Source organism: Pteropus alecto, unplaced genomic scaffold (assembly GCF_000325575.1).
Source record: "Pteropus alecto unplaced genomic scaffold, ASM32557v1 scaffold267, whole genome shotgun sequence".
In the NCBI taxonomy this organism is placed as follows: Eukaryota; Metazoa; Chordata; class Mammalia; order Chiroptera; family Pteropodidae; genus Pteropus; species Pteropus alecto.
Genome location: NW_006440137.1, coordinates 10228 through 20850, shown reverse-complemented (window position 1 = coordinate 20850; position 10623 = coordinate 10228). Strand labels below are relative to the sequence as shown.

Here is a 10623-nt window from a genome sequence, read left to right as displayed (position 1 = left end):
TAATGGAGACTGGGAATATAACATTCAATAGTAGATGGAGAGGGTAGAGACTCTGCTCTACATTACTTCTCAAATGTGGTTTACTCAGTTGTTATATACAACTCAAATCTACTGTCTCCTATATCTTATGTTGCAAGCGATACCAAATGCATGTATAGCCTAGTTGGACAGAAAAATAGAGTTGGAAGATGTGGGTTAAAAGTCCGGCTCTATTGGGAATTTTGGCATCTAAGTTCATGAGACATTTTTCTGTAATTTTCTATTTTTGTACTGTCTTTGCTTTTCTTATCAGGGTAATATTGGCTTCATAAAATACATTGAAAGTATTTCCGTCTTTTCTATTTTCTGGAAGTCGTTGTGAAAAATTGGTGTTAATGTTTCTTTAAATGTTTGTTAGCATTCTCCAGTGAAACCATTCAGGCCTAGAGATTTCACTCGGGAGCTGTTAAATTGAGATTTCAATTTATTTAATGATTATAGGACTGTTCTGATTATGTCATCTCAGTTGAGGTTTGGTAATTTGTGGTTTTTGAGGAATTTTCCCACTCTTTTAAGTTGTCAAAGTATGAGTATAATAATTATTTGTAGTATTCTCTTATTATCCTCTGATTGGCGGCAGGATCTATAATGATATCCTGTTTTATTCCTGATATTGGTGCTTTGTGGGCTTTTTTTGCCATCAGACTTGATAGAGGATTATCAATTTTATTTTTTCAATGAACCAATCTTTTGTATTATTTTCTCAACTCTTTGTCTATATTCAACTTTATAGATTTCTGCTCTCTTTCTTGTTTCTGCTTGCTTTGGGTTTATTTTGTTCTTTTTCAAGTTTCTTGAGGTAGAAAATATATTGATTTGAGATCTTCTTTTTCAATGTAAGCATTGTTGTAATGTTTCCTCTCAACACTGTTTAAACATTATCCCACATATTTTGATATGTTGTTTTTTTTAAACTTAGTTTTAGGATTTAAAAATATTTTCTTTCAAACTTCCTCTTTGTCCAAGGGATTATTTAGAAGTGTTGCTTGGTGTCCAAGGGTTTGAAAATATTCATTCTCTCTCCGTTATTGATTTCTAGTTTGATTGCATTGTGGTCAGAAAACATACTCTGTATCATTTCAATTCTTTTAAAATGCTCTTTGTTTCGTGGCCCAAGATATGGTCTGTCTTGGTTTATGTTCCATGGGCAATTGAAGAGAATATGTCTATTTCTATTGTTGGATGGAGTGTTCTGTATATGCCAATCATATCCTTTTAATTGATAATGATAAGTTCTATATCATTGCTAGTTATCAGTCTAGTTCTATCAATAGTTGAAAGAAGAGTGTTGAATTCTTCAATTATAATGGTGATTTTGCTTATTTCTCCTTTCAGTTATCTCATTTTTTTACTTTACATATTTTTAAGCTTTGGTGTTCGTGCATACCCACTTAGAATTGCTATATCTTCTTGGAAGATTGAGCCTTTGTTGTTATATAACGTCCCGTTCTGTCTGTGGTAAGTTTCTTTGCTCTGAAGTTTACCATATTCATTTTTAATATAGCTGCTTCTACTTTCTGTTGATTATGTTAGCACGATATATCTGTATCTTTTTACTTTCAATCAACCTGTTATATTGAATTTGAAGTGTTTCTGGTAGATAGGATATCATTGGGTAAGTTTTTTTTTTTTTTAATCCACTGTCAATTTTTGTTTTTTGATTGGTGTATGTAGATCATTTATATTTAAGGTAATCTTGATATATCGAAGCTTATTTATGCCATTTATTATTTGTTTTCTGTTTGTTTCCTCTGGTTTTCCATGCTCTGTCTCAGTTTTACCTTCCAATAGTTTAAATATTTCTTTAGAGTTCCCTCTTGACGTTCTTATGGTGTTTAGAAGAGATGTACTCTCCAAATGTATAATATCTGTAGTTTTTCTGCGTATTATAATATTCATACGTAGCATATCACATTCTACTGGTATCAACATTTCACTACTTAACTATCTCACTTAATTTGGTCTTTTGTTTTTCCCACTTTAAAATATCAGTTTCTTGAGTATCAAATGGTGGTAGCCTTTCTGTTTCAAGAATCAAAGATGACCGATCAAACTCATGAGAAGTATCGTCTATCATTATGTACTCTTATTTTTACTTCCTGTTTTCCTTTCTTCTTCCCAATGCTCCAAATTTCCTTCTTTTAGCTTCTACTTTCTGTTAAAGACTTCCCTTAGTCTTCAAGTGTATGTGTGCAAGTGACACATTTTTAACAGTATTCCTTCATCTGAGAATATCCTTACTTCCTCTTCATTCATGGATAGTTTTATTGGACTAACTTTCTGGGTTGACAGTTCTTTTAGCGCTTGGAAAATATGCCACTTTCTTCTGGCCACCATGGTTTCAGATGATAGATCCAATCATGTAAATTGGTGTGCCTTTATAGGTAAGCTGTCAATTAAGATTTTAAATTTACTTTTGTCTTTAGTTCCCAAACATTTAATTATGATATGTCAATTCAGTTTGCGTTTCACTTACCTTCTTAAATGTATAGGTTTGTGTCTTTCATCAAATTTGGGACATTTTAGCCATTGTTTCTCTGAATTCTGATAACAGCAGTACCCTGTCTCTCACCTTCTGGAACTTCTATGAAGTTGAAACATTGGTTATTGTACCACAGATCCCTGAGGCTTTGTTCACCTTTTTTTTTTTTCAGTCTCTTTTGTCTGTTCAGACTGTGTAAATTCTATTTGTCCTCAAGTTTCCTGATTCTATCCTCTGTCATCTCCACTCTGCTACTGACTCCACACAATGTTTTTAAATCTGTTATTGTATTTTTCAGTTCTACAATTTTCATGTGGTTCTTTTGTATAACTTCTGTTTCTTTGCTGAGAACTTCTTTTTTTTTCATTTTTTTCAAGATAATTTGTATTTGTTTATTGACACATTTTTAAGACTCATGTTTTAAATCTTTTCAATGTCTCAGTTGTTTTTTCTCATCGAAGTTGTGATTTTCCTGGTTCTTGGTGTGACAGGTGATTTTCAGTTGTATCCTGGATATTTTGTCTATTGTTAGGAGATTCTGGGTCTTATTTAAATCTTTTCTTTTAGTAGATAGTCACCTTGTTTAGCTTTAGGACACAGGTTCTTTCCTGTATTGGGGGATTGTGGGCCCGATGAGTTTAATTTTGGTGCAATTGAGATCTGTTCTCTGCTAGAGAGACCTCGTCATCTCGTAGCCTGAGATTGCCCTAGCTGAGTGCTTTTGGTGGTGGAATCCCTCCTGTCCAAGTTATCTAGCTGTTCCAGTGTCTTTGGGTGGTTAGAAGAGAGACCTAGGCTTGCTGGGGCAAAGATGCTTCCCAGGTTGAGCTGTTTGTTGTGGTGGAGTCCCCCTTTCTTTTAATCCTTGCTTAACTGACTATCTCCCAGTGGGGGAGGGGAGTCTCAGGCCTAGCAGGAAAAAACGAATCTCCTTCTGGCCACTTGTTAGTGGAGCACTCAACTTTACCTCCTGTTGGTGATACCTGGCTTACCCAGTAGTGTCAGAGGGATTGCAATTGCTCAGGGGTAGGAATGAGAGTATCTGGGTGGCCTTCTGTTGTTAGGTTGTGAAAGGTCAGGCCTAGGTTGGCTTCTAGATGGTGAGGGAATGTAAAATGCTTTGCTACTATCTTGTTTCTCCAGTCTTGAGATTCTGAACCAATTCACTTTCTTTTATCACTTAGGATTTTTCTTTGGTTGTCTTTTGCATTATTTTGAGGAGTTGTGATTATACTTAACCATATTGCTATACTTAGTGGGGAGGAGCAGGGAGACAGAAGTCTGTACCATTTTGTCTGGACAAAATTTTCAGCTCAATTATTTTGACAATTATGATAGCCTTCTGAATTTTTCCTGATACTGAATGACTTTCTAAAATTGAGGATATCTAGCGGAGACACAGTAACTTGTTAGGTTTGGACTGAGTTCACGTATATAAGTTGTGTCTGCTTTTTTTATGGAGGAAGTGTTATAATAATTCCTAATTTAAAGTGAGAGGGTTAAAAAAAAGGAGCCTGGGGTCAGAATGAGGTTCTAGCTGAATGTTCCCACTATGTAGGGCTATTGCGATCATTAAGGATAAAATTACTTATGCAGTGCATTGATCCCCAGTGCATGCAGGCAACAATAAGCACCCAATAAACATTACTGTTCCCTTTCTTTTACATGGCCCAGTTTTTCTCTGAATTGTTTAAAGTCCCTGAAGACAGAAATGATCTGTCTTTTTTCACCTTGTATCACTAGGGTCTGGAATAGTACCTGGCAATAAAAATCGAACTGCCTGAATAGCATTTATATCATTTGTAACACCTCCATCTCCTCCCAGCCATGCTCTTTCCATCTTTTCGAATTTCACTGACCTCGTGATTTAGTTTCTTGCTTGAATTAGCTCATTATTGGCTTTCTTCCTCCTCTATTCATTTCCTGTGCCTTGAAGCAATAAGCTTCTCTGTGCTAATGTGTTTTGATGATTCTCTGTTTCCCAGTCATCCCAATGCTTGGGCAAAGATATAACCTGTTTTTCTCCTGAATTTTAGTCCGTAAGAATCATAGCCCCTATGACTTGGCAGAGGAGGAGTATTTCTTCATAGCATCCATTTTACTGGACCAGAATAATAGGCCTACCTCACAAATACAGATTTTTAGACAATTTGTTCACTCCTCATAGCAGATCAAGAGGCTGCAAGGAGAAGTTCTAAATTTAAATCCAAGTTGCTGTCAGGTAAAATCAACCTAGATGAAAACAATAATCACTTAAATCTTAATGTGTGCCAAATATGTATCATATGTTGCCATGAAAAATCAAACTCTACAAAACATATTTTTTTGCCTTAACAAATTAAATAGGTTAGAAAAACACTGAACTATCTAAGTAGTAGGTGCGCTCTGGCACAGCATGATCAGAAAACACACACCATACAAATTAAGGAACAATACACATCCAATATCCACTGTGTGTATTTCCTTGGGATTTTAAAACAAAATTTTCCAAACTCCACCCCAGAGCCTTCTGCCAATTTTACCACATATCTGATGACATTATGCAGAACGGAAGCTCAAGGTGTTCAGTGTATTAAAAACAAAACAAAACAAAACAAAACAATACAAATGAAGTATTTATACTCACAGGTGGCTCAGAAACAGAGTAGGACTCATGCTTGGGGTAAACAGTATGAAACTCAATCGTATTCTTCCTTTCAGCAGAAAATTTAGCTTATAAGATATTCTCATAATCAAGATAGATATTAAAGAAAGCTAACACTTCACTACACTTTATTTTTGTTTTTTCTTTGTACTGAAATAAGCAGTTTACAAAGACTTCCTCTCAACTCATTAAAACCTGACCAGGAAGGAAAAGATAAGTCCAACACTTACTACCATAATTTGGATTAAGATACATAACATTCCTAGAGTTTCTTTTCAACAAACAAAATATGCCATTAGCCCCAGGAAAGAGTAGATCTTTTCAATGTCATGCCATGTAAAGGAAAAAAGACACACTGTGAGATAATTTTTTGAATCCAATGTTTTTATTTGATTAAGGCTTTTTAAAAGTAAAATAATCTCTGTATTTCTGTAAAACATATAGAGAAATCCACATCCGTGTATTTGTATACTGCCCAAATCTGATCGATGACATTTCTGATATTGAGGTTGTGGTCTTCATTGCTCAGTTAGAACAAACAATTTTTCTATTCGAAGGTAGTATATATTTTTGAATTTCTTTGAAATGGTGGTTAAACATACATTGAGTGAACCTCAATGTAGGTAGAGATGCAACATTCATGAGGAACCACTAATATTTAATAAGTTTATATGACATGAGAAGTATTGATGTCTGTGTATGGATCGGAAGTCAACTGGGTACTCTATTCAGAACGGTTCAAATTGAGATAAGAAAGTCTCATACAATCAATTAAACTGAGTTGATGGTTCTTCTGATAGGAGAATATAGGAGCACAATGAAAATGCCTAAAAAAATGAAGACTGTGTCTATAGCATAACTTGTTTGGTAAGTGGTAAGATTAGAAAAATATAAAAGCAAAAAACTTTTCCTAGAAAGATTGACCGTGGCCTATGACTAAACACTCAAAGTTCCAATTCTACATTAACTACATTTTATGACACTTCTAATGTTAAGAAGACATTGGATCATTAACCAAAACAATTCTACAAAGGGAAATATTGCTCCAATGTGACTGTTAATTCTAGAGAGTGATATTTTATTTCACAGACAGCATGAGTTTATATATATCTATTATCAGTGCCTTGATAATCAAATGATTTAAAAGTTAGCAGCAGTTTCTGCAAGTACAAAAATACACATGTATTACATAACATATCGTGGTAAAATTTGTCAGGATATATTATACAAACTCAAAGCTTTTTAGATAAAGCATCAGTCTATTATAGATTAACAGGGTGTGATAAAATGGCATATAGTCTGTGTTCAAATCATACCATGTAATACTTTACAGCAATATTAACAAATTATTCACATTAAGTATTACAGGAGTATCTAAGGGAACACATAAAGAAAGTAGGAATGGTTATTTCAGACTTCAACATTTATTTTCTTCTGTGCTTCAAATTGGGTGGGTGAATTTTTTCTTTTTCTTTCTTTCTTTTTCTTTTGGTGATTTTTGACTCATCAATGTGGGGAAAAAAAGGCTCAAATGTTATTTTGTCAAGTAGGGAAGAAATTTACTTCACAAAGACACTCAAAATCATAAGAGCTTCAGTGCTGACAGTAACAGTGCTGGTACCGGTAAGGGGAATCCCTGGCCTTTATACAGTATACTGCAAAAGATGCATATGGACATTTAGGAATCTAAATACAGGAGTGGTTGGTTACAAGGTGAAGTCTACTTCATATTTGTGATTCAGATGGTTATTATCATGAAGGAGTTCTTTGGACCCAGAGTTCTAAGCTAGTTATAATGCTTAGGGCAAACACAGCCATGTACCCTAGAGGTAGGTAGCACCCATAGTTAATACTGAAAGGACTTAGATCTCACAGAAAAAAATTTTTTCCTCTCTAACTGAAAAATGCAATCTTCAGGACAACAGGAAAGAACTTATGACAAAGTTTCCTGGAGGCTCAGAAAAATAATTTGGAATAAGCTAGTTTGTGGGTCTACAATAGCTTGTGATGGGGGAAAACGTTCAACCGAAGACCTTTAAACACGGTAAGAATCCAATGTCTACAACAACAGAAGCTGAGCTAATCATGGACATAAAGACAGGAATTATAATGACTCCTTTGTATAAAATACCTGGGATGGGTAGCATAAAGATAATCATCGCTAATAGGACGATAAAAGAATTCTCTTTACAGAGACCATTTGGCAAAAAGTTTAGACTGAAACTGGCTCTTTTCCTCTGGAATGGGCTTTTCTAAATCTGCTTTTTCTTCTTTCAGAATTAGGTTTTTATGATTCACTATAACAGTAAAAAGAGAAAAACTCTTTAGTCATTGTTTCCAATGACTAAAAGTAAACATGTGAGTAAACACCTAACTCCCTTTATTGCTTTTATAGAGAATTATATAAACCTAATTCTAAAAGCAAAAAGCAGCTTTGAAAAAGCCCATCCCAGATGAAAAGAGCCAGTTTTAGTCTAAACTTTTTGCCAGATGGTCTCCTTAAAGAGAATTCTTTTGTAGTCCTAAGTATTAGCAATGATTATCTTTATGCTACCCATCTCAGGTATTTTATACAATGGGGTCATAATAATTCCAGTATTTATGTCCATGATTAGCTCAGTTTCTGTTCTTATAGACGTCAGATTCTTATTGTGGTTAAATGTCTTTGGTTGAATGTTTTTTCCCAACATCACAAATGACCGTAGGCCCTGAGTCCGAGCTGGATACATTATTCAGATGAAGGGCAGGCTGAGGATTTTGCGCAAGGCAGAGTGTAAAAGAGTAGTACTCACTACTCTCTCCTTCGTTTGACTGCATACAAAGCTTGAGGCTGTCTTCCACTAGGTTGAGTGCAGAGCAAAAGTGTATCTCTGAGTCCTGGCTGGGATAAGAGCTACAGCACTCAGCTGCTTGCACAGATTCAAGTTCTTCAGCTGCCCTCAGGGGCACATCTTCCTGTTTCTCATGCAGTGACCTGGCTTCTGAAACACCAGAAGCATGTGCAGGTGGCTCCGTGCATCTTTTGAGAGAACCTCTTTTCTCTTCCTCTGGTCCATATGCCTTTGGTTTTTTTCTGAGGGACCAGTTTTTCAGAGCGGCCATGCCATTTCTCAACCATTTCATGGGGTGAAGAGTTACAGAGTGTGAGGGACACTTTACACTATCCTTACTTGAATAAGCCAGTTGACTGCTGGTCTGCCCAGATGCGGGAGCAGGCATTCCAGAAATGAGGCCGGAACTGCAAAGGTCAGAAGAAGGGTCTTCCTGAAAAGCACAATCGACTGGTGAGGAAGTATCAGCGGGTGTCAACACGAAGTGTTCAGACATCTGCAGTAAATCACTGTCTTGGGAGCTCACTGATGAGCCAGATGGGGAAGTGCCTGGGGAGGACAAACTGGTAGAGCTAGTGCTTGGGCAAGTGTTTAAGTTTGAGGGTGAAAACTTCTCGGCATTTTGGTTTATGGCACTACTCTTGCCCACCTTGATGCCCATGACTAAACTCTGATTAATGAGCTTTTGCCCCTCCATTTGCAAAGTCTTCTGCGGCTTGAGATAATCATCTTCTCCGTCTAAGTGATCAGCTTCATAGCTGGTTGTCTGTTGTTTCTTTGAATAAATACCCACGAGATGGCTCAGTTTGCAGTGCTGGTCGTGACTGCTGGGCTCTGAGCAGCGCTGGTGCCTCCTTGAACTCTTGTGGGCACCTGTTGTGTGTTCCGGGAAGTATTTAGATGTACTCGAATCAAAGGGCACGTTTTGTGAATGATCATGTGAGGACACGTGACTGTAAGATGCCTCAGAAATGGCCACTGGCTTGGATTTAGAAAAAAGTTTCACATGATTTCCTTCATTATCAGATGAGCTTTCCTTCTTAACTTGTTTATTAGTGGCAATTTTTTGGATATCAGTGCTTCCCTGACCAATTTTCTTAAGCACTTCATTACGTGGAGCATCGACATCCTCATTCAGTTCATTGTCTAAGCTGCCAAAGGAGGAGTCATCATTTGGATGCAGGGGATATCTGTCAATAAATCAAACCATGATTAACATTGTTGCTTACCAATACATGCTGCATTAAAAAAGAACTTATGGGGCTTAGTTTAATTCTCTTTTCATGTGACTTGTTCAAATTCCTACTCTCAAGATAGAAAGGATTGCTCACGATCTTCTCAATTGTTTGTACAGAATATAAAATAAAATTGTTGTGGTATATTAGACTATTTCAGTTCTGGAAGAAATGGGCTTTCCTTAAGGAAGATTTCTTCAAAACAATGAGACACATCATAACAACAAGAAATGGCAAGAAACATGTAAAGGAATCGGTGCCAGGTATATCTAGGTTCTGAATAAGACTGCCTTCTAACATGGGTATACATAATTAACTCTAGTCTCAGGGAAACCATTTACTAACTCCATCAATTTCTCTTTGACAAAGTTCTTTAATATCCATTACTTATTTATTCTTTAAAACAACCATAAAAGTTAGACATTATGGTTATCCATGTTTCCTAGATGCAGAATTGATGTTCAGTGGCACAGAATAATTGGCCAAAGGTAACAACTAGTAATTGGTGGTAGAGGAATTCATATTCTGTGAGGTTAAATGTCTTCAAGTCTCCCCGCTACCTCTGGCATGATGCTAACTGTTTTTAAACTGTTTCAAAGTGCCCTAGAATTCTGAGGTGTCTCAGGGACTACTAAGAGGAAAGAGAGAAAGAAAAAGACCAGGCCTGCTTCTGGGTCTTCTATTCCAATTTTAACTACAGTCATTCTACATGTACATTAGCATTTCTTGTGTAGTTCTATTAACAAAAAAAAAGATGAAAACCATCATAGCATATCATGCTGCCACTAACAAGTTCTTGAAGTTTGGAATCTAGCCTTATGCCTTTCTTAACCCCACCAGTGTGAACATTAGCAGGCTTTCTCAAGAAGGAGCCCTGGACCCACTGACTCAACTCAGAGGCTCCCTTCACCTGAGCTTCTGGGCTCTGGGACCACAACTGTCCCAGCATCTTCACAGACATGTGTCTCTTTCTCACAAAAAACAACCCAATTATTCACAATACCTGAGGTATCCTCTTTCTTTTCAAAATTCTCTGCAATCTCTCCCATGAGGGAAGTGATTTCCCCTCCAAATATTGGATGATATTTTTCAATTATATACTGAATAAGTTGAGAAACCTGTACAAAAAAGGACAAAAATGAAATGCTACTTTTCGTATGCATATCTATACATCACATTTCATATATGAATCCTGATTTTAACTAAAAAGTGCAAACGAATCCCAAGAAAAATTCACATCTGCTTTAAAATATACAAAACAGTTTCCTCTAAAAACTATGGCACTGTCAAGAGTAATGTGGCTATAGAGATTAATTTTCATCAGTGGACTACAATTATTTGTGGCCGTGGCCTATATGCTAACATATTATACCAATGGCTTTGTTTCAATTT

At 36.3% G+C, this 10623-nt stretch overlaps 1 protein-coding gene across 1 annotated transcript in view; it reads right to left on the bottom strand.

Moving 5' to 3' along the window:
- Window positions 1-7403: 7403 nt before the first annotated feature.
- Window positions 7404-10623, bottom strand: part of LOC102877840 (rho GTPase-activating protein 20) — a 12432-nt gene continuing 9212 nt past the window's right edge. The window contains exon 3 of the mRNA XM_006917176.2: window positions 7404-9186. Within this exon, the coding sequence (XP_006917238.1) occupies window positions 7821-9186 (1366 nt within the window). The 3' untranslated portion in view covers window positions 7404-7820. The remainder of the gene's footprint in view (window positions 9187-10623) is intronic.